General features: G+C 51.2%; 3 protein-coding genes across 3 annotated transcripts; 2 read left to right on the top strand and 1 right to left on the bottom strand.

Annotated features, from left to right (window-relative positions):
- Nucleotides 1-614: 614 nt before the first annotated feature.
- On the top strand, nucleotides 615-10273 carry DHCR24 (24-dehydrocholesterol reductase). The gene is made up of 9 exons (XM_084290745.1): nucleotides 615-861; nucleotides 1225-1380; nucleotides 1822-1927; nucleotides 2192-2310; nucleotides 2401-2664; nucleotides 3465-3608; nucleotides 4579-4776; nucleotides 5535-5713; nucleotides 8013-10273. The coding sequence occupies exons 1-9, from the start codon at nucleotides 631-633 to the stop codon at nucleotides 8164-8166; spliced, it is 1551 nt and encodes a 516-aa protein (XP_084146871.1). The 5' UTR covers nucleotides 615-630; the 3' UTR covers nucleotides 8167-10273.
- Nucleotides 10274-11887: 1614 nt separating this feature from the next.
- CIMAP2 (ciliary microtubule associated protein 2) lies at nucleotides 11888-15481 on the bottom strand (the record flags this gene model as incomplete). The annotated part of the gene is made up of 8 exons (XM_084290930.1): nucleotides 11888-11960; nucleotides 13048-13178; nucleotides 14033-14194; nucleotides 14326-14490; nucleotides 14757-14894; nucleotides 14989-15126; nucleotides 15230-15346; nucleotides 15458-15481. The coding sequence occupies 8 exons, from the start codon at nucleotides 15479-15481 to the stop codon at nucleotides 11888-11890; spliced, it is 948 nt and encodes a 315-aa protein (XP_084147056.1).
- A 2396-nt stretch (nucleotides 15482-17877) lies between these two features.
- PARS2 (prolyl-tRNA synthetase 2, mitochondrial) lies at nucleotides 17878-19506 on the top strand. Its single transcript, XM_084290673.1, has one exon. The coding sequence runs from the start codon at nucleotides 17924-17926 to the stop codon at nucleotides 19307-19309; it is 1386 nt and encodes a 461-aa protein (XP_084146799.1). The 5' UTR covers nucleotides 17878-17923; the 3' UTR covers nucleotides 19310-19506.
- Nucleotides 19507-21249: the final 1743 nt, after the last annotated feature.

Below are 21249 nucleotides of genomic sequence, written 5' to 3' on the forward strand. Positions count from 1 at the left end.
CCCCCACTTGGGTGCCCCCACTGCATCCCCCACCCCATCCCTGTGCCCCCAGGGTGCCCCCACCCCAGGACCCCCATCCCCAACCCCAACCCCATCCTCATCCTCATCCCCATCCCCATCCCTGTCCCCGTCCCTGTGCCCGTCCCTGTCCCTGTCCCTGTCCCTGTCCCCCCAGGGTGCCCCCACCCAAGGGTGCCCCCTCCCCTCCCCCTCCCCTGGGGTGCCCCCCCCAAGCCCCGCCCCCCTCCCCTTAGCCCCGCCCCCAGCCCCGCCCCTCCCCACTCCCCCCCCGCCCCTCCCCCGGGGTGTTCCCGGTCCCGCCTCTCCGCGCGCCGACCACCTCCCGCCCCCTCCCAACCAATCACCGCCCCCCGCGCCTGGTCCGATCTCCCCGCAGCGCCCTCATTGGCCGCTCCCCTCCCCTCTCCTCAGGGCGGCGGCCAATGGCGACGCGGGGCGCGCGCGGGGGAGGGGGGCGGCAGCGGCGCCGGGTCCTAGCGCCGGGGTGCGGCGGGAACCGGGAACCGGAGGGAGCGGGGTAGGACGGGGGGGGGGGACGCGATCGCGATCTCGATCTCGATCGCGACCGGTGCTGAGGCAAAGGCTGAGGAGAGGGGGGCGGCCGGCGCCATGTCGGCGCTGTGGTCGCTGTGCGCCGGGCTGCTGCTGCTGCTGCTGTGGGTGCGGCACCGCGGGCTGGAGGCCGTGCTGGTGCACCACCGCTGGGTCTTCGTCTGCCTCTTCCTGCTGCCGCTCTCCATCCTCTTCGACGTCTACTACCAGCTGCGCGCCTGGGCCGTCAGGCGCCTGCACAGCGCCCCGAGGCTGCACGCACAGCGGGTCCGGCACATCCAGGACCAGGTGGGCCCCTCACGGCACCGGGGGGGGGGCGAAAAAAGGGGTGTGAGGGGCCCCCGAGGGGCTCCGGGGGGGGTTTGTGGCTCGGATTTGGGGTCTCGAGGTTAAATCCTAAAGGTATTGGGGTCCTGAGGCTAAATCCTAAAGGTATCAGGGGTTTGGAGCTGCCCCCCTTCATCACCGCCTCCCCTGTGGCGGGGTTTGGTTTGTAAGTTTGTGGGGTTGCACCGCTGTGAGGCAGACAGAGCGGTCACCCACCCGCTGGGAAATGGCAATATTTATAGGTATTTGTCACGCTGAGGGGAAAATTTGCCACAGGAGGGGTGTTTCTGGCTCAAAGCGTCTCCCTCTTGCCGTTCCCTGCAGGTTCGGGAGTGGAAGAATGAAGGCAGCAGGAGGTACATGTGCACCGGGCGGCCCGGCTGGCTGACCGTGTCGCTGCGCGTGGGGAAGTACAAGAAGGTGCACAAGAACATCATGATCAACCTGATGGATGTGCTGGAAGTGGACAGCGAGCGGCAGGTAACGTTCCCCACAACGCTTCCGTAACGCTGAAACCTGCAGCGTTTTGTGCCGTGGTTATAGCTCGGGAGCAGGACCCCATCCAGAACAAAGGATATTCCTGGCAGTCGGCTTTGCAGACCCACCAATATTCGGGTTTTACAACATGCACTTGGATCACTCTGTCCAAAAAAACAGCATATGTGGTTGCTTAGTTCTACGTGCCGAAGCCTGAAAGCCCAGATTGATTTATGGGCTTGGGGACTGAGCAACAAGATGCTGAGGCAGGGGAGGAATCACTAAACAGTTCCAACTATTTTTAGTAGCGCTCTTGGGGAAGTAAGGCTCTGAGTTCTGATAACAGATGGGACTACAATCCAGTTAGCCATGGTTTGTCATCACTAACACCAAACACTTAGCTTATGCCTGATGGGAGGATTGGGTCTTTTTTTGTCTTTTTAGGTGGTTCGTGTGGAACCTTTGGTCACCATGGGCCAGCTGACTGCGTACCTGAATCCTATGGGCTGGACTATTCCTGTGGTGCCAGAGCTCGATGACCTTACAGTAGGTAAGGGTTGTTGTGATGACAAGAGACTGATGGATTTTGCTGCATTTTCATTTGCTTTTATGCAGTAGCGCCTTGCCTTATTTAAAAGTTTCCTGAAATACTCGGTGTTCTGTTAAGGTATTTGTGTTACAAGCACTCATTTCTTCCTTTTTCCAAATAATCTTAAAAGCCACACCCAGAGCTCAAAAGCAAATCTTTGTTCTTGTAAATCACATTCATTTTGAAGCGTGTTTCATTTGGTTTGTTATGTGCTCTCTCAACAAGGTGGTTTGATCATGGGAACTGGCATTGAGTCTTCATCCCATATCTATGGACTTTTTCAACATACCTGTGTGGCCTATGAACTTGTTCTTGCTGATGGAAGCCTTGTGAGATGTACACCAGTAAGACAAAATGTTCTTTTGCTATCATTTACAATGTCATTGACCCTTGTCAGTATGGATATATGATTGAGTATGACATACTTTTTGCAGACTGAAAATTCAGACCTATTTTATGCAGTGCCTTGGTCTTGTGGTACTCTGGGTTTCCTGGTTGCAGCAGAAATAAAAATGATTCCTGCCAAGAAATACGTCAAAATCCATTACAAGCCCGTAAGAGGACTGCAGAATATTTGTGAAAAGTTTACCGAAGAGTCTAAGAAAAAGGAGAATAATTTTGTGGAAGGACTCGTGTATTCTTTGGACGAAGCAGTCATCATGACAGGAGTCCTGACCGATGAAGCTGAACAAAGCAAGGTAACTAAAGGGAAGTTATTCACAATGAAAACAATGCCCCCAGGGTTTAATCGGAGCTACGCTACCATATGACATTATACAACTAGAATCATTATAAGATCAGAACAATCTCTTAATATGGGATGAAAACTTAGAACTGTCCTCCAGGATGTTTTAAATTGCAGCTCTTTGTTACTACAGCAGAGTCTGTACTCTAAATCTCTTCAATTGATGGGAAGCGACCCATTGATTTCCGTTATTACTGCAAATAATTTAATCTGCCTTTGCTTTGCAGTACCCAGGGAGGAAGGGAAGTATCTTTTTTCATATACTCTGTTTCAACCTGCAGTTATTCAGAGCAACTCTTTCCCCAGCACCTCTTAATGCAGTTAATGCTACTAGTAAGACAAATCAGGCATGTTTGTAGAATGGACGTGCTGTCTGTTCACTGCGTTGCTCAACCTGGATGTTTCTCCTCTGCCACAGTGGGGCTTCGGATTAATGATGGGTTGAGAGGTCAGTGTCTTAGGAATCTGGTTCTGCCACATTCATGGTCTCCTATTACCCTGCCCATAACATGCAGGCCTTGTTTAAATTCTCCATCGTGAGAAGAATGTTAAGAGGGAGCCGTGCATGTGGCTGGAAGAAGGAGACATGAAGGCTTTCTAGATTTCTTGAGACAGTCTCTTTTGAACTGTCACAGAGGATATAATGTTGATCCTTCATGGTAAAGGAATTTCGGGGATGTACTTAATGCTGTCTGGTAAGGTGTCATTGTCGTCCACGTTGGGATTTGCTAATGAGTGTATGTTTCCTTGTAGATAAACAGAATTGGCAACTACTACAAGCCATGGTTCTTCAAGCATGTGGAGAAGTATTTGAAAGCTGACAGGACTGGGATTGAATACATTCCCTCGAGACATTATTACCATAGACATACACGTAGCATCTTCTGGGAACTCCAGGTAAGACCAGATCCAAAATTAAAATAACATCTACAGAAAGCTGCTCAGCTCTTTCCCCGTGTAGGAACAACGTGCCTTCTTCCCCTTGGCAACACTTCTGCCTTGAATGACAGAGAAAAAACAATGAAGTTCGTGGCAAATGTAAAGCCCTGTATTTGGGCAACACAAAGCCAAAGCCGCTACTTTATATTTAAGGCATCAGATTGTAAGTTCCTAATTTTGGTTTCATTGCTTTTCTGAATTTAAAATGTAAATGCATACTTAAGCGTTAAGATTTTACGCCTACTAAGTGATTTCCAAAGACAAACGGTGGAAAAACCATGAATGTGTCAATCGTGGCTGAAAATGTGCCCTGCCTAAACTCATGATGCTCATTATTTAGTTGCATCATTAATTTTAATTACATGGACGCATTTGTAGTGATGTGCATTTATGCAAAACTTTTATTTGGCATGCTGAAAGATGACTGTTGCCACATTTTGAATCTTCGGAGTGAGATACCAAATCCTTTCAGCTGCTGGAGAAGTTAAGCAGGAGTTTGCTATGCAGAAAGTACTTCACATTTTACAGCTGTAACATTCTTTTAAGGCCCGATCTTGCATGTGTCAGCTCTTGCAGGAGTTTTGCAAGTTTAGCTTCTTATGAGCTCCTTACACCCGTTTTTTAAGATAATAGCCTACTTCTCTTGGAACTTCATTATCTGAAAGTATTTGGGGCTGACTGTGTACTGGGATTCGTATGGCTCTGAAAATCATTTGTCATAAGCAGAGGAGGCTTAGGAATGGGCTGTGCAGCTAAATTCAGTCCAGACCTCTCTGAGTTCCTGTTCATATTATAATAGCTCAGCAAAAGTATCAGCAGTTAAATTTATTGAAAATCTCATTTACTATTGCTCCGAGGATTCTCAGGCATTGTCTTTTGCTTCACTTACACGTTCCTAAGTCAAACTTCTCTTCTTTCCTCTTTAAAGGATATCATTCCTTTTGGCAACAACCCTGTTTTCCGTTACCTGTTTGGCTGGATGGTTCCTCCAAAAATCTCTTTGTTAAAACTCACCCAAGGAGAAGCGATTCGAAAGCTGTACGAGCAGCACCACGTCGTACAAGACATGCTGGTCCCCATGAAGAGCCTTGAAAAATCTATCCAAACCTTCCACGTCGACCTTAACGTAAGAACACCCATTTTTAAACCACAGCAAATTCCAGAGTGCATGTTACAAGGACGGTGACCATTGGTTTTAAAGCATGATAGTCTGCTTGTGGGAAAGGTCATTATCTTATCGGGGGGGGACTGTTCTTTGCAAGTCCATGACACAAGGCTGCAGGAGTGAACATAGCTTTCTGAAGAATATAAACATGACATTCAAATTCTAGTTAGAAGGCCAGCACTTCTAAAAGATTTCATCACTTAGTAAGGCTTGAATTGATTTTTTTTTCACCTAAATCACTGGCAGTCATGCTAAAACCATATTGTGGAAATTGTTTTCCCTTTCTTGTTTTTATATCTGGATTTATTTTAGTTTGTATAAGTACAAATCTGGTTATTTCAGTTTTGGACTGACCTGGTAAAGAAAACACTTAGTTCCCTTTTTATTCAGAATGTATTCAGTCTTTGCTTTGGGATTGGGGTGGGGGGGTCATTTCTATTTTAAAGGTACATTCTGGTCTTTAAGGATTTGGAGGGGCGAATGTAATTCCTGGATCACACTGCACATACTCTGAGCATCTTAATTAGTTTGTGCTACAGTCATCAGAAAGTGGATCTAAAAACCACAGCTAGAGAACGGGAGAGGAAGAGCTGTGTAAGATCTGATCCCAAACTGGGGCAATGTCCTCTTAATTCTTCATTTTGTCGCCTTTACTAAGAGATATTCTCAACAAAATGGTCATTTAAGCTAAGTGACGGGATGTTTCCTTACCTCTGCAGGTATACCCTCTGTGGTTATGCCCTTTCATATTGCCCAATAACCCTGGTATGGTCCACCCAAAAGGGAACGAGACAGAGCTCTACGTGGACATCGGAGCTTACGGAGAGCCCAAAAGGAAACAATTTGAAGCCAGGGCTTCAATGAGGCAGATGGAAAAGTTTGTAAGAAGCGTGCATGGGTAAGGTTCCCACTCGTTAGCGTGGTATCAGTGCCGTGTAACTGCCAGCTGTGGAGTTTAATCACATTTATTTCACAGTACAGCACTTCGGTATCGCAATAATTTAACAGCCACCGTAATGAAAAGCTAACTTTAATTACCAGGCTTGATGGTACAATTTTTAAATACAATTGCGACTTCAGTGATTTGATTGCAAACCCAAGCTAATAAACGGGCTCGCTGGCTGAAGTTCTTGGCAGTGTGTTTGGGAGCTAGGTAGCTTCCAAACGGGTCACCCATGCATCCTTTTAAGCTCCAGCCTGCTCTGGGAGTAGAATCTGCTGCAACAAAACATGTCCACGCAGGCAGAAAGACCTCAGCAGGTCTGCACTGATGGTGTGGAAACCAGTTTCTGTGCTGAACTGGTGTTAGCGTGGGTTGGTGACCACTCGCCTCCCGTCCTTAGGAGGGCAGGCACTGAGCTTGCCCACTGAAGCTGACTTGTTTGGAGGCTGGTTCAGAGCAGGGGCAGCACAAGAGCTGTTCTGGCCACAGCTGGCCACAGCCCCTTCAGGAATCCCGCAGGCTGTTAAAGCTTGGACAGCTTCCCGGGCTGCCCTTGGGGCTGTCCTGCTCCCTGCCCTCCTGGCAGCGCCTGTGGCAGCTCTGCCCCGTCCTTGGCTGCTGCGTCCTCGTGCAGGGAGCTGAGCCTTGACTGTTCACCCTGATCCCTAGGCGGTGGGAGCCTTTCCTCTCACAGGTGGCACTTTCAGAGCCTCCTTCTCCCTGCCCTGCTCCTCGTTACACAGGACCACAGTGAGATGTGCACCCACCATCTGTCAGCAACTCGTGCCAGCCTAATTTGCTGTAGGAGTGTCAGTAGAGAAGCAGTTACTTGTTCCTCAGGAACAAAAAACCAACTCCGTGGTATTTTTACACCGTCAGTATAAGTTAACTCCATTTCTATTTTGACCTATTTCTCAGTCTAACAGTGATTCTGTCCCATGTGGCTGAGTAACAGTGGTGAGTCTGCTTCAAGGTGATTTGGAGAATGTAAATGACTTTTACCTACAATAAGTGATCCGCCAAAGAACAAAGCAACCAAAAGTTAATTTTAAGCTTCTTTAATTAACTTGAAATTAAGCTTTTAATTTAATTCTCTTTACTAGCCGAGTTTAGTCTCTTCCATACCTGTCACTGGAAAATAAACAATGTATAAAAGCGTGATGTCGCCGTTCATAGTCACAGCAACAGAGCTTGTATGTACCTGTATTTTACTGCTTCCTCTGATGCTAGCTGCATTTTGGAGAGAAGAGTGAGTGAGTAAGAAAGAGTCCACAGCTAAATAATGATTCAGTTTGGTTTTTGTAAATTGATCCCTGTTACACTGGGCCTCTTTACGCTATGAACTTACAGTCTTGCCCTACTCTGATCTGGCAGACTTCTGCCTTCACAGCTATAGTCTCAGTGTTGAGGTCAAAGAAATCTTAAAACCGAAAAGGACACACTGCATCTGTCTTGAATGCATTTTGCAGTGCGGCTGGCATGAGATGCAGTGACTGTATCTCCGTGGATCATAAGAGCATGCAGGAAAAAAAAACAACTTCATTTTTTTGAAGCTGAAATTAAAAAGCTTTCAACAGAGGAAAAAGGAATGCAGGCTTTCCAAAGCAGACAGAAAAGTATTTGTCAGGGATCATTTAGGTCATGTGTGGTTTTCAGTGCTGGGGGCCAGACTCCTGGTTTGGGGCAACTTCTGAAGTTCTCTCCAGACTTGTGTTTCCGTGAGCACGAGCTGTGAGAATACATGGCTTTGGGAGATTTGGCTGCAGATGGTTATGAGATCTAAACATGAACCACAGTTTTATATACATTTTTTAGTTCCTCTCCTTTTCTCTTTGTAGTAGCAAAACTAATAAAAGTGGCGGTACACTGATGGCTGAAGACATTTGCTGAACCAAACCTTAAAAGCAGCAGTTATTTCAATTGCTTCCTTTTCCCATCTTTACCAAAATGACTGTATCAGTATTCTGCTGTTTACACCATCAAATGTTATTTACTCTTGGAAGAGAAATCCTGATAACATTAAATCCACAAAATATAATTGGCTGAGTGTCCCAGCACAATCCATATGAGCAATTAGATTTGCCTGGTTTTAAAAAGCCTTTTTTTTTTTTTTTTTTTCAAATGTTTGCTCTCATAGCCTGCCCTGTCTGTTTTCTTTTTGATTCTGTTTCAAACCCTGCAGCACAATTAATACTGAATCTGTCTCTTTCTTCCTGTTTTTTTTTTTTTTAATTATTATTTTTTTTAATTTCAGCTTCCAGATGCTGTATGCAGATTGCTATATGACCCGTGAGGAGTTCTGGGATATGTTTGATGGCTCGTTATACCACAAGCTGAGGGAGCAAATGAATTGCAAGGATGCCTTTCCAGAAGTGTATGACAAAATCTGCAAAGCTGCCAGGCACTGAGCCTGAACGACCTAATTAAGCAATCAGGGAAAGATGAATTTACCTATAGCTAGTCAGTCTATCCTTTTTAAAGAAAAGCTTTATTGCCTCCAAATAAGCTCATTCTTGTTGACGTTTAAAGATATGAATTCATGCTTTATAAACTTCTGTTTAGTATTTCTTAGGATGCTTTAAAACCATTTTTCCGAACTCGAAGTGATTGTTTTTCAAAGTGCTAGCCTCTGTATCTTGGATCTAATGTAGTAACATGGGTGAATTCACCTAGCTCCAAACACGAGAAAAATAACTGGAAAAGATGACACCGAAGCAACACCGGCTATACGCTATAGCTGTATTTAAAATTACTTTTGAAAGTGGTAAGGAGGTGACAGAAATAGGTGCCAAAGCTGAATGAATTGTCGAATTAATCATGATGTTGAAAACATTTGCCTCCAGCCAGTGACCTGTAGGACGGCTTAGTGACAGTACCGCGACCTGGCTGTGCCGCGCCGCGTGATGCTGCGTGGTGCGGGGTTGCTTGGGCTATCCCGTGCTGCAGTCCCAGTTAAACTCCCCAGCAGCTGGTTCAGTTCCAAAACTGAGCGTTGAGGTGTGAAGCAAATGCTTTTTACTTGTGCCTGTCAGGTTTGTGCTGATTTTGATTATAAAACGTAAGTGGATGTAGGGTTACTTCTTTAATGATTGATAGCATATTGTTTTTTTGCCTCAAACTGTCATTGTTCTGGCTTTGTACAGCTGAAAAAATGCTGCTATTTCAGATAGGCAGGAATTAATTTCAGTTTTTTACTTGTTGTGGGTCAGTTTATTTGGATTTTTTTGGTTTTGCCTTTTGTTGGTTGGTTTTTTTGGGGTTGTTTTTTTTTTTTTTTTTTTGCTTTTGCTTAATTTTAGTGCCTTATAAATACTCAGTTGGAGGAGGACATGGGTCACTGGAGACCATTCTGTCCTGTTCGGTGGGACAAGGGAGTGTGTCCTCACAATTTAAGGCTTTATTTTCACAAGGTTTGTTAGAGCAAGTGGCTGTGGGTAAGAAGAAATCTTGCTGCGGAAGCTCGGTATACACAGGCATTGGTTCTGACTCGGAGAACGTTTTTGCTTTGAATTTTAGCTAGATTAGATTGATAGGCTTTGTAAAAGGACTGTTTCGGTCACCTGGGGAGGAAATCAATAGCAAGTACTGCTGGATTTCCCCTTTTGATGCATGCTGCTGAAAACAGCGTAGACGTGCACTTCACGCAGCCAGGTGCAGATGCGTGGGAGTGCTCTGACTCCACAGCTGGAAGCATGGTGCCAAACTCAGCCCGTGTCTTGTCCAAGCAGTACATAAATTTGTTATCCTAAACCCTGCTGAGCTCCAGGGAGTAATTTTCTCGAGGGTGGCACAGAGGGCAACGTGGAGACCTCGTAAAATGGTTTGCAGCGGGAAACTTTGTTATTTTTATTTGAGTGCTAAACCAATGATTTTATTTATTGATAGATGGATGTCTATGGTCCAGATGAAACCAATGATAAAGCAGTGACAAGATTAAGCTTGGCCTGTTACTCAGTGATGCATGCTGGGCAAATTCCCTGCGAGTAAGGTACCCCTGAAAGCCCTGCCGGGGCAGCGAGCAGCCTGCCGAGGGGAGACACAGCCAGCGCAGTGCCCGCGGTGCTGGCCAGGCAGGAGGCAGAGCTGTGTCAGTGATCCTGGAGCATCCACTGCACCGCTCCAGGCTTCGGGGTACCTGCGAAGGCAAACGCTGATCCTCACACTTGTGATCTTCGCTTCCCATCCCGGCGAGGGAATGGCACAGGAGCAGCTTCATTGTTCCTGTGCGAAGCTAGGATTTAGCCCAGTGCTTGTAAGATGATCTGTGCAGAGCGAGAATTGGTTTGGTCAGTTTTTAAAGGGCAACGTTAAAGCAGCTAGAGAATATGCAAATACTTCTACTTAAGCTGTGTTTCTCTCACTTACGTACTGATGACCTTTAGGTATGCACTGTACTTGTTTTTTCATTCCTTTATTTATTGGCAAACTTGGTATGGTGTGACTTGGTACTGCAGCTGTACCAGTCCCACACATGCACATGCATAATTGCTGCTGGTCTTGATTTTTGGCTGTAAAAGCTGTTTAAAATAAAAATATAGCCCATGTACTGTCCAAGGTGGTGTCTCTTAATGAATTATGATTTTCTTTTTAACAGCTCTTAGGTTATTCTTTCTTGGGCTTGTTGTATTGCTACAAGTGCTCAGCAATTACAGAGAAAAGCTGCTGTCTTGGTCAGAGAGCAGAGGTGTTGCGAGGCTGTTGGATGAGCAGCCTAACGCTGCAAAGAGCTTTGGAGGAACGTTGAAGACCCCTTATCTCTGCCCCAAGACACGCCTCATAGCTGAGCCTTAACCCTTCGCTTTTGTCCCATTAGCTTTAAATGCTTCTTAAGAGCCTCGTGACGCTGTTTTTTTCCCCCCTTGCCTCACCCTTTCCCTCTGCCTTCATGGCACAGGAGAACAAAGCTACATTTTGGAGTCAGCTGTCCACGTCAAGCACTGTAGCACCTAACTCATTCCTCTATTTAAACTGGCCCCTGGTTTGAATGACCGGCTGCAGAGGTGAGGATGAAGACACAGTGCCCTCTTCAGCCTGAGTTTATGTCCACATCTTCTCTGTTTCCTTGAGAAACGCCTTTACAGCAGCTCTGTAAGGACAGAGGTATTCCTGCCCTGCTACGCCTTGCTCACAGCTCTCACATCTTCTTCCAGTGCTCTTTCCAGGCAGAAGTTCCTGTGCTTTCTCCTGAAAATCCAGGCTGCCAAATGCCCTAAACCCCTGAAACGTCAATCTAGGTGCTGAAGTCCTATGTTCCTTTGACCAAATAAATTTTTAGCCCTGGCTTATGCTGCATTTCGCAATCCTGTGTTTTTCTGCCCCAGCAGGATTTCTATAGCCTGTACTCACCCACATCACTGCCCAGGCATTTCCCTTCGGAGGCCTCCTTTTTCCTTTGCTTGCCTTTCTATTACAATAATCACTATTTCTTTAAATTACTATAGTTTTACCTGTGTTCAATTATCTCTCCTACCAAAGGGTAATTGCAGATTAATTAGCATATTTAACCAGCCAAAACTACCATGTAATTACACCTAAATTTAATTATTCCAGCCTGGTCTAAACACTGGTGTGAGACTTCGTAAAGGTTAACTCCAAGTGAACCAGCGTGCTCCTGGTATATTTTTATGGCCACTATTTGTGACAGCCGACACAATTTTCTGTTCATCTCACTTTGTTCATCGCCTCCAGGTCTTAACACCCTGCAAAAGTTGGAATGATTGCACTGACTTCCCCCTAACGCCCTCCAGCTGCTGATAAGCAGCTGAGTTGTTAATTCAAGTGGAGCTGTGTGTTACAGCTCCACTGAGGGAGAAGGGAATGCTCCATAGTGAATGAGCTGTGGGTGCTAGTAAACTTTCCTTTCGTTGACTTACACTGACATCCTCTTCTCAACTGTGTCAAGTTGAAAATAAAAAATAAAAATCAAAAATAAAAAGAATTACTCAATAGGCAAGTTAGAGTGATGATGGACTAGAGTGTTTTATTACTGCAGCACAAGACTTGAGTTGTTTCCTACCTCCTGTTGCAAGTATTCTCATCTACACCGTCCCATCTACTGGCGTGTCTGATTTATTTACTGATCCGGGCTTCCCAGCGCCACCTTACATGTGGAAAACAGCAGTGGTTTCTTCACAAATGTCCGGACAGCGTGGAGCTGAAATCAAATCTCCAGTTGTTTTTCACAACAGGCCTGAGCCGCTCACTGCGAAAAGAGGATGTGATTCAGTGGACTCCAATTATTGGCTGGATTAATCTCATTAGTCTTAATGAGCGTGGAGGTGAACAGAGCTCGTGAAAGCCTGCCTATTCCCTTGAAGGTACAGCTGTAGCTTGAAAAGTGATTTTGGAGCTAGCGCTGTTTGATCATAGAGCAATTCGGTGCATTTGAACATCCTGCTCGCTGTTCAGATTCTTTTTTATTATTATTATTATTCCTAATGGAACTGCAAACTTAACAAAGCCGGGCGATACTGACAGCTCGATTTCATTGTGCCTCCTTCATCACAGGCCAGCTAGCGGAGCTGCCCCACTGAAAGCCAAGTCATATTCAGCTGAGGCACGTTCCTAACTACTCTCTGGAGATCAAGACAGCCTTTGCGGAGCTGCAGCCCCCAGTGCCACCGCAGCAGTTTGCTGATCTTGGCCACAAGCAAAGGTGAAAGCAGAGGGCTGTCCGAGGTCCCTCATTAGCACAGTCCCTAACTGCCTCGCGGGGCTTCTCACCCTGGCGATTTCAAAGCCCTTTGTGACGGAGCTGAGCCTTGTTATCTTCCTTCTTCAAATGGGTAAACCAAGGCACAGGCTGAGAGCGCGGTTTTTGTTCAATGCCATTGATCAACCAGTGCTGGGGATGAACCGAGGAAGCCTGGTCACCCATCCCCTGTCCAGTTCCTTCCCAGGCCGCCTCCTCTAATGGGGATGGAAATTTTATCTGTACCTCCACGGCATATAACTTGCATTTCACGAGGTGGAAGATCAACCACTGTAGCATCCTGGAAGTGCCTGGATAACCAGTACTTCTTTAACCTCCCCCTGCCCTTGCACGGCCAGGAAGCACTGAGCTCTCCTTGTTTTTTCACAGACATTAACGTGCTCGTTCACAGAGCAAACCTGCAGTGGGGCCAGCAAGTGTTCCTTCATCTCCACAGCCATCCCTCCTGCTATTTAGCCTCTCACATTGTTTATAAAGCATCAGCAACCTGTCCTTGGCCTCAGGAGTTGCTCTAGCCCAATACTTTTCCTGTGGGCCAGTGTGAAAGCACCTACAGCCCCCGTTGTGTCAGACTTACAGCAGGTAGGCGTCCTGCTTCGGGTTGCTGAGGTACCGCTGAGCGTCGTGCAGGTACAGGGACTGGTACCTGAGCTGCTGAGGGCAGCGCTCGCCCTTGGTGACATCGTAGCGCCCGACTCCTACGGGGTTCTGGAAGCAGAAGGTCACACACGCCTGGTTTCCCATCCTTGCAGGGGCACAACCAGGCAGTGGCTTTCTGTGGCGAGGCCTCCAATTGCACAAATCCAACAGGATGTGGGAAATCTTAACTAAACGAGGTCTGTATTGTGGGGGAGGGAGGAGGAGACGTGCTGATTGGTGTCAGCCCTGCCAGGCCCCTTCACAAGGAGTTCCTCTCCTCTCACCGACCCTCAAATGAGCTGGCCCTGATTAGCTCCACTGGCTCAAGCGTGCTCCCCGGTTGCCTACTGCTAGCTATAGCCACGGGCTGCTTTATCACAGCCTGGCCACTGCAGAGTAATGTGTCAGGTTCCCCCATAATTACGAAGGTGTCTTGACCTCTTGTAAGTTGCCTGCTCCCCACGCAGCTGCACAAAGGAGAGAGAGAGCCGCGTGGAAGTCCGCTCCTCGTCCCTAGCCAAGGTGGGCTGTTTGAGAGCAAAGCTTCCCTTGCCGGCTTTGAGCCCTTCAGGCTTTGTTCTGGCTCTCCGTGGGGAAGCTGCGCGGCTGAATACAGCTCTGGGAACAGGTACTAAGGGCTCTTCGATGTGCTAGAGGGAAAGCTGGCTTTTAAGTAGCAGAGCACGACTTTCTGGGAGGATACAAGGAGCCCCTGGAACCTAAAAGGACTCAGAGCAGCCCGAGGGCAGCACAAGCTCTGCTGCAGGAGCAGGAGCACAAGTTTCTGTTGAGCTGGCAGGAGTTTGGGCCATGTGCTTTTATTCACCGTTTATCCTTCAGCAACACGTGCTGGGCGTGAAGGGCACCCGGAGAAGGCCTCATCTCCCGTGTGGTGACATCGTGTGGTGGCATCTGGCTCACACATCCCTGTCCTGCTGCCTTCCCTGCTCACTCACCTCGTTCCCATTGAAGAGGCGGTCGGACTTTCTGTCAAACCTCTTGGCAGATGACCAGAACGGGGGCTGGTTGAAGTCTGCAGATCCCTCAAAGGGTTTGGGATCGTACGAGCCGGGCCCCGCTGCATACTGCACAAAAGGAGAGCTCAGAAAGCTGCACGGCTGCCCCAGGGCCCCAGCACCCCCAGGCGGGCTCGGTGGCTCCATCGGGACAGGCAGACCCCACAGGGACGGGGTGGGGACACCCTGCTCCCACTGACCGCATCCCTCGGGCACTGGCTGAGCGTGGCCCAGAAGATCCTCTCCGAGGGGCAGCCCGGGTTCCTCGGCAGGGTGCTGAAGCAGCCTTTCTTCTTGTTTTCCTTCGACACCAGCTCGTCCAGGAAACTCTTGGCAGTGCCTGCGCCCAGCTCGGTGCCTTTCCTCTGCCGGGGCAAGGGAGCGGCGTGAGGGGCTCGGCTGCTGGTGGTCTCTGCAGCCATCCCTTGAGGGCTGAGCCTTGCCCCTACTTGTGGGCATGATCCTGCTCCCCTTTGCTCTGCCTGCAGCCCGCTTGTTCCCCAAACAAGAGCAACACTCAAATAGGGTCTGGCATAAAGCACCTCTCCACCATGCCCCGACCCGTTTATGGGGGCAGTGCCACAGCTTGCTGATAAACCCCATCCAGGCATCTTGTCCCGGGGCTACGCACCTCCCAGTCGTGCCGCCGGCCACCACTGGGCTTTGTCTTGTCCCCCGAAACCTGGTGGGGGACGCGGCCAGCCGCCCGCCTCAGCCCCTCCTCGATGCTGCTGGGCAGGGAGTAGGTGCCGGGCCCCAAGCCGCTGCCCTGCAGGCACATCGGGGAAGGCAACGGGGATATGGTCAGCAGAAGGATGGGGTCACCCCACGGATGAGTCCCCAGGGCGAGGGGCAGCACGTGCCATGGCTGCTGGGAGGACACACTTCTCCGTCCTGCTGTCCATCAGCCCGCGTGTGCTGGCGGAGCGCTTGTCCCTCTCGTCCAGCGGGGTGTAGGGGTTCCCCCGGGGGCCATAGGTGCCAGGGCCAGGGAAGCAGTCCTGTGGGAGAGACAGAACGGTGTGGGCAGCCCCCGAGCAGCCCTAAAAGGGGGAAGGGTGCCCGCAGTGATGCCAGCAGCTCCCGAGGTGGGTTGAGACAGACCCGCCGGCCAACCCTGAACCTCGGCTCCCGTGTGTCGCAGATGCCCCGGAGGCTGGAGGGCCGCGTCTCCTGCAGGGAGCCCCTGATGTTGTACGTCCCCGGGCCCAGCCTTGCCTCCTGCAAGAGAAAGCAGAGCGTGAGGATGAGCTGGGTGCTCCCGGCAGCGCTGCCGGCATCACTCGGCCCCCAGGAAATGTGCACAGAGGGTGGATCAACCCCAGATCTTACCTGGAGTTTGCGTTTCTTCTTCATCACCTTGAAGTGGAAATGGGGCAGCTGGATTGTCCGTGAGCCCGGCTCTGCTCCGGCCCAGCAGCAGGCTGGCACTCTGCCCTGCAAGGCAGAGCCGGAGCATCGCGGTGTGTATATTGCTGCCCCACGTCCCGCTGCTCATCCCGGCTCTGTCGCTCATCCCGATGTAAGGCACAAAGAAAGGGGTTTGCTTTTGGGTGGCTGGATTTCACAGAAAGCCTGAATGTGGCCTGGAAGGCGGCTTCCAGGGAAAGCTGGGCTTTGCTGTGGATCCTCAGTACCCATGGACCACAGGAGCAGCTGCTCTGCCGAGCTGCACACTCCCAAGCTCAGGATATGAGCAGCTTACATCCACGTTGACACCCTAGGGTGCTCCCGAGCCCGAGCTGGGTGTCCCCAGCTGCTGTGTGCAAAACGGTCTCAGCCGATTTGGGAGCTGCACCACTAATTCTGGCTCTCCCCCCATGTACCCACGGCCTCACCTGGCTGCCCATGTCTCACGCAGGTGGCTCTGCGGTGGCAGCCCACGCCGTGGCAGCCCTCACCATGGTACCCACGTTCTGTGGGGCCAAGCCGAGGACCCTGGCTGGAACGGGGGCTCCAGCCTGGCAGCCCAGAGCCCCCCACCCTGCCTGTAGCAGGTCCCTCGAGCCCTCTGGGGTGATTTAATTACCATGTTTGTACCAGTGTGGTTTATTTTCAACGTGTCGTCTGCTCAGGAGGAGCTGTCTGAGAGCTCCCAGGGGTTGCTCAGCAAAGCCTGCACCTTGGGTAGCTGCCAGGGGGCAGAGGACTTGTGGTGCTGTTATATCCCCCAGGAACTTCCCGAAAGGACAAGCCCTGCGATTACTGCCTTACCGGGCATAAAAACATCATCCTGGAGCTGTGCGATTACAGTAACATCACTGGAGGGAATGGAAGCTCTTGGGAGATTTACCTCATGAGATGTGCAAGGCAGCACTGTGGGCACGCAGACCCTCCAAGCTGTGTAAGACCATGCCCAGGGTTAGCCAGGATGCTGAACCCCAGGCCCAAACTGCAAATCCTCCACAGAATGGAGCGAGGTTTGGCTGCTGAACGACTTCACCTCTCACCTGCCCTGCTGGCAAGGAAAGAAACATTTTCCACCACCCAGTGAGGATCCAGGACTGTGGCTTCTCCAAGACCAACCTCCCGCTCCGCTTTGGCACGGTCCTGTAGCCAGAGTGGCTGGGCCGGGGCTGACACCATTATTCACTCCCCACCCAGCATAGCAGGAAAAAATAGACCACAGACAGGCTTTTAGGCACAAAGCCCCAAGCTTAGCTCCTCATCCAGTGCTGCCTGCTGGTTTAATAAGAGATATCAGCTTTCCCTGCAGACCATGCCTCCTGTATAGCCTCAAACCCTCGCAGTTAAAACACCGCCCCGGCAAATCAATCCAAGATGGTTTTGTCTCTTTGATCAGCGCAGCAGGCAGTAAGTCACTGAAGGAAAAGCGTTTCGCTTCCGCGGCTGGAACAAGCGATAGAAACAGTGAAGAACAACTCTCCGGCCCTGAACCGTCTGGTGAAAACCTTCCACTTGCTGAGCAAGCAGGAGGTGGCCGTGGGGATATCCACCGTGGCACCAGGCATCCTGCAGGACCTGCAGCTCAGCCGCTGCATGTCTCCCCGACAGCGTTTCCATTGCTCACTTGATTGCGGTGAGAAACACGTAGGAAGAAGTAATTACCTGGCAAAACCAGTGGAGGCGGTTTGGGAGTGAAGTTGTTATTTGGGAGCCAGGAAACCACAGCCAGATCCTGGCTCAGGCACTGAGCTGCTGAGAGACCTGTCCCTCTGGGCAGTGCTTTACAGGATGCTGAGGCCTCTTGCAGGGATGTCTCAAGCATTTAGTGGCTTCAGTGCACCTAAATCACTCAGGAGCATTAAAAACAGCCCCTTTAATCCCTTATTTTTCCCATTTCCACATGGCTATAAATGGCAGTGCACCTCAGTGTGTATTTTGTGTTATAGAAAAATCACGAAGATTTCCTCAAATCCCATTTCTAAATAAAACAAGGGTTTGCTCTCACTTCCTTATATTTTAAAATGATAATTTAATTATTGGTAAAATGCGGGTCAGTGAAGTGAAATCTCCTCCCCTGTCGGCGTACTTTTATATGTGCTTACAACTGCTCTTTGGAGATTTTTTTCATTTCCAGTGAGCTCCAGCTCCAGGCGGGAGGCTGAGAAGCCCAGCAAGGCGGCGGTCACCGGGCACTGGGGGATGTCCACCCAGCTCCCCTCAGCGCCCCGCGGCCTCCGCACGGCAGACGGCGCCCTCATTGCCTTTCCCTCCCCGTCCCCGCCATGACGGAGCCTCCCCCACGGTCCTTCCCGCCTCCGGCCGCCATTTTGTGGGCTGCGCCCGCCGCCCCCTGCCCGCTCCGCTCCGCTCCCCTCAGGGCCGGCCGCCGCCATGTCGGGCGGGCTCCGCGGCTGGCGAGCGGCGGCCGGCCCCTTGCTGCAAGCCTCCGGGGCCCCTCACGGAGCGAGGCGGCGGCGCCTGCTGCTGTCCGAGCTCTTCCAGCCCTTGAACCTGCAGGGCGAGGGGAGCGAGGCGGGGTGGGAGGCGGGCAGCCGCAGCCACAGGCTGATGGTGCAAGGGGGGCTCATCCACCCCGGCAGCACCGGCTGCTACTGCTACCTGCCGCCCGCCGTCCGCGCCATGGACAAGCTCGTCCGCCTCATCGATGAGGCGATGGAGGCGGTGGGAGGGCAGAAGGTGAACATGCCCTGCCTGAGCTCGGCAGAGCTGTGGCGAGCCAGCGGGCGCTGGGAGAACATGGGGCCGGAGCTGTTCCGCCTGGCAGACCGGCACGGCAAGGAGTATTGCCTGGGTCCCACGCACGAAGAGGCGGTCACGGAGCTGGTGGCGGCGCAGAGCGGGCTGTCCTACAAGCAGCTGCCGCTGCGCCTCTACCAGGTGACGAGGAAGTTTCGGGACGAGCCCAAGCCCCGCTTCGGCTTGCTGCGCAGCCGGGAGTTCTACATGAAGGACATGTACACCTTCGACACCTCAGAGGAGGCGGCTCGGCGCACCTACGAGCTGCTGTGCGGCGCCTACCGCCGCCTCTTCGAGCGCCTGGGCTTGCCCTGCGTCCAGGTGCGGGCGGCCACGGGCAGCATCGGGGGCACCACGTCCCACGAGTTCCAGCTGCCGGCGGACATCGGTGAGGACCGGCTGGTGCTGTGCCCCCACGGACACTTCGCGGCCAACGTGGAGATGGTCAGCGGGGAGCAGGCTGCGTGCCCCACGTGCGGGGAAAAACTCACCCAGACGAGAGGGATCGAAGTGGGGCACACGTTTTATCTGGGTACCAAGTACTCGGCTGTCTACAACGCCGTCTACTACTCCCCCGACAACAAGCCCCATCTGGCAGAAATGGGGTGCTACGGGCTGGGCGTCACTCGCATCCTGGCGGCCTCCATCGAGGTGCTGTCGACGGAGGACAGCATCCGTTGGCCAAGCCTCATCGCGCCCTACCAGGTGTGCTTCATCCCCCCCAAGAGAGGCAGCAAGGAGGAGCAGGGAGCCGCGCTGCTGGAGGGCATCTACGACGACTTGGTTGAGGCCCATCCGCACCTCGCGGGTGACGCGGTGCTGGATGACAGGACGCAGATGACAATCGGCAAAAGGCTGAAAGATGCCAAAAAGCTGGGGTACCCCTACGTGGTCATAGCTGGGAAGAGGGCTTGCGAGGACCCTCCGGTCTTTGAGGTTTGGGATCAAAACTCTGGCGAGGTTTTGTACCTCACCAAGGAAGGTGTCATTGAGTTACTGAGTAAAGTGCAAGTCCCTTAAAATCCCCGTCTGCTAATCTCTCATTTTTGCTGCACTGAGTAGGCCTGAGCAGTTCCTTTTTAAGGAGTTGCAGCCTGTTAGCGATGGCTCTGGGTGAGCAGAGCCATACCCAGTTCACATCTGAGCCACCCACAGCATCTTGCAGCAGCACCAGGAGATGGGGCGAGCTGGGTCAGCCCACGCAAGCCCCAGCAGAGGCTGCAACAAGGGGAAACAGGAGGCCTTTCCTTCACCCTCTTCAGGTACTGAATTCTTTAGACGAAGGGTTTTCAGAGGGAGAGAAAGGAAAGTGCCTTTCCCTGGCTTGCATGTCATCTTTGCAGACACCCAAGTTCTGCGAATGTGAAGTTTAATTTGCACATAAATTTACAGCAAAAGGGTGAGCTGGAGAGCCTTTTTCAGTTTGAAAATGCCTTAGCGCTAGGAATCTGCAGGAAAAAAGGTGATGAATGCTGTCAGGCACCCACACCCAGCCTGCAAGTCAGTTCAGCTGGCGAGACGTGGATCCACTAGGCTGGGGCAGTGATGGAGTGGTTGTGGTGGTTGCTGGCTTCATGGGCTGGGTCATTTTGCGTTTGTGCCCAGCTAAGCATTCCTTTCTGGCCCTGTTACACAACATGGCAGCATCTTCTGCTCATCACCAGTCCCACAAAGTGCCCTGCTGTCCCCATGGGGTGTGCTGTCCCACACGTTCATGGCTGGGCTCCACCAGCTCCAACAAGCAAAGGATGTGGCAGTAGCCCCAAAGGCAGGGCCAGCGAGATCCTTCCCAGCCTTGTTCCTGCAAGCATTTGACAGTGCTGAACACTGAGCATGCACCCATCCCTGTCACACTGCTGACATCTCCCCATGAACCCTTATGTGACCGCTGTCCAGCCCTGGACAGGGAGATCTTTGGGGAGAATTGCCTCGCCCCATGCTGCAGCTGCTGGATCTGCTGCATCTAGAGATACCAGCAACAACAGGGCCACTGCCGTGTAGGACTTCATGGCAGAGCCACTGCTCTACTTGTGTTCCCAGGTCATATAATCCTTCCCCCTCATCTGAGGCAGGATCAGCTCTATCTGCGATCTTCACAGGAGACAAACCAGCTGCTGAAAGCCTCTGCACGAGTGCAGCGAGCATAGTGACCCTGGGTGCAGTGAGGGGTCTGTCCCATCAGCGTGGTCTGTCATTGCCCTCAAGACCTGCCTTACACTGCAGTTACACTCAGGTGCAAAAGCAGTGTAAGGTCACAGCAACGGCCTTATTTATTGAGGTAAAGTTATCAACTCAGCAAAACATGTTGTGATTCAGAGGGGTGCGAGCTTTGGCTCTTTACCTGGCAGATCACCTGCTGGACAGGGGAGTGTGGGGAAGCTGGGGGGCTCTCACTGACACCAGAGAAATTCCAGCAAATGTGTGCAGAGGAAATTTCAAACATGCGAGTATTTTCCTTCTGCAGGTCGAGTGGTATTTGGAAGGTGGGGTAGTGTTTCCACAGACAAGCACGTTGCCAATGTGGAAACGGAGCCCCCTCTTCCCCCAGGATAGTTTACAGCACAGCCTGAACGAGGATCTTGGAGCCCTGTGTGTTACTCTTGTGCTTTCCTTCCTCAGGTGCAGCTGTAGCGGTGTATGCACGTTGCGTGACCAGGTCCAAATTTCCACACAGGTTTGCCCAATTTCTGTTCCTGGCTCAAGGAGCCAAGTTCCAGAGGGGCTGCACGTAGCGGCCCTGCTTGCGACTCCAGAAACTCTTGGGTGCATTTTCTCTGTATATATTTATCTCAGGACTGATAACCACTGCAGAACAGCTGCAAAATGTGAAGCCAGCTCATTTCCCTGCCTCAGAAAAGCTGCTTTCGTCCCTCCCAAGGGTCCTGCGATGCTCTGGTTTCCCCGAGCTGCTCCCACCACCTGGACAGACCCAAAGCAGACCCTGCGCTACCATCACGGAG

The sequence above is a fragment of the Netta rufina genome, assembly GCF_964035555.1.
Source record: "Netta rufina genome assembly, chromosome: 8".
In the NCBI taxonomy this organism is placed as follows: domain Eukaryota; kingdom Metazoa; phylum Chordata; class Aves; order Anseriformes; family Anatidae; genus Netta; species Netta rufina.

What these genes read in the sequence shown, in the direction of transcription:
- DHCR24 (XM_084290745.1), top strand. Translation starts at nt 631, where the DNA reads ATGTCGGCGCTGTGGTCGCTGTGCGCCGGGCTGCTGCTGCTGCTGCTG. An exon ending in AAGTGGACAGCGAGCGGCAG is followed by an intron (nt 1,381 to 1,821) that starts GTAACGTTCCCC and finishes TTGTCTTTTTAG; the next exon opens with GTGGTTCGTGTGGAACCTTT. An exon ending in ATGAAGCTGAACAAAGCAAG is followed by an intron (nt 2,665 to 3,464) that starts GTAACTAAAGGG and finishes GTTTCCTTGTAG; the next exon opens with ATAAACAGAATTGGCAACTA.
- PARS2 (XM_084290673.1), top strand. Translation starts at nt 17,924, where the DNA reads ATGTCGGGCGGGCTCCGCGGCTGGCGAGCGGCGGCCGGCCCCTTGCTG.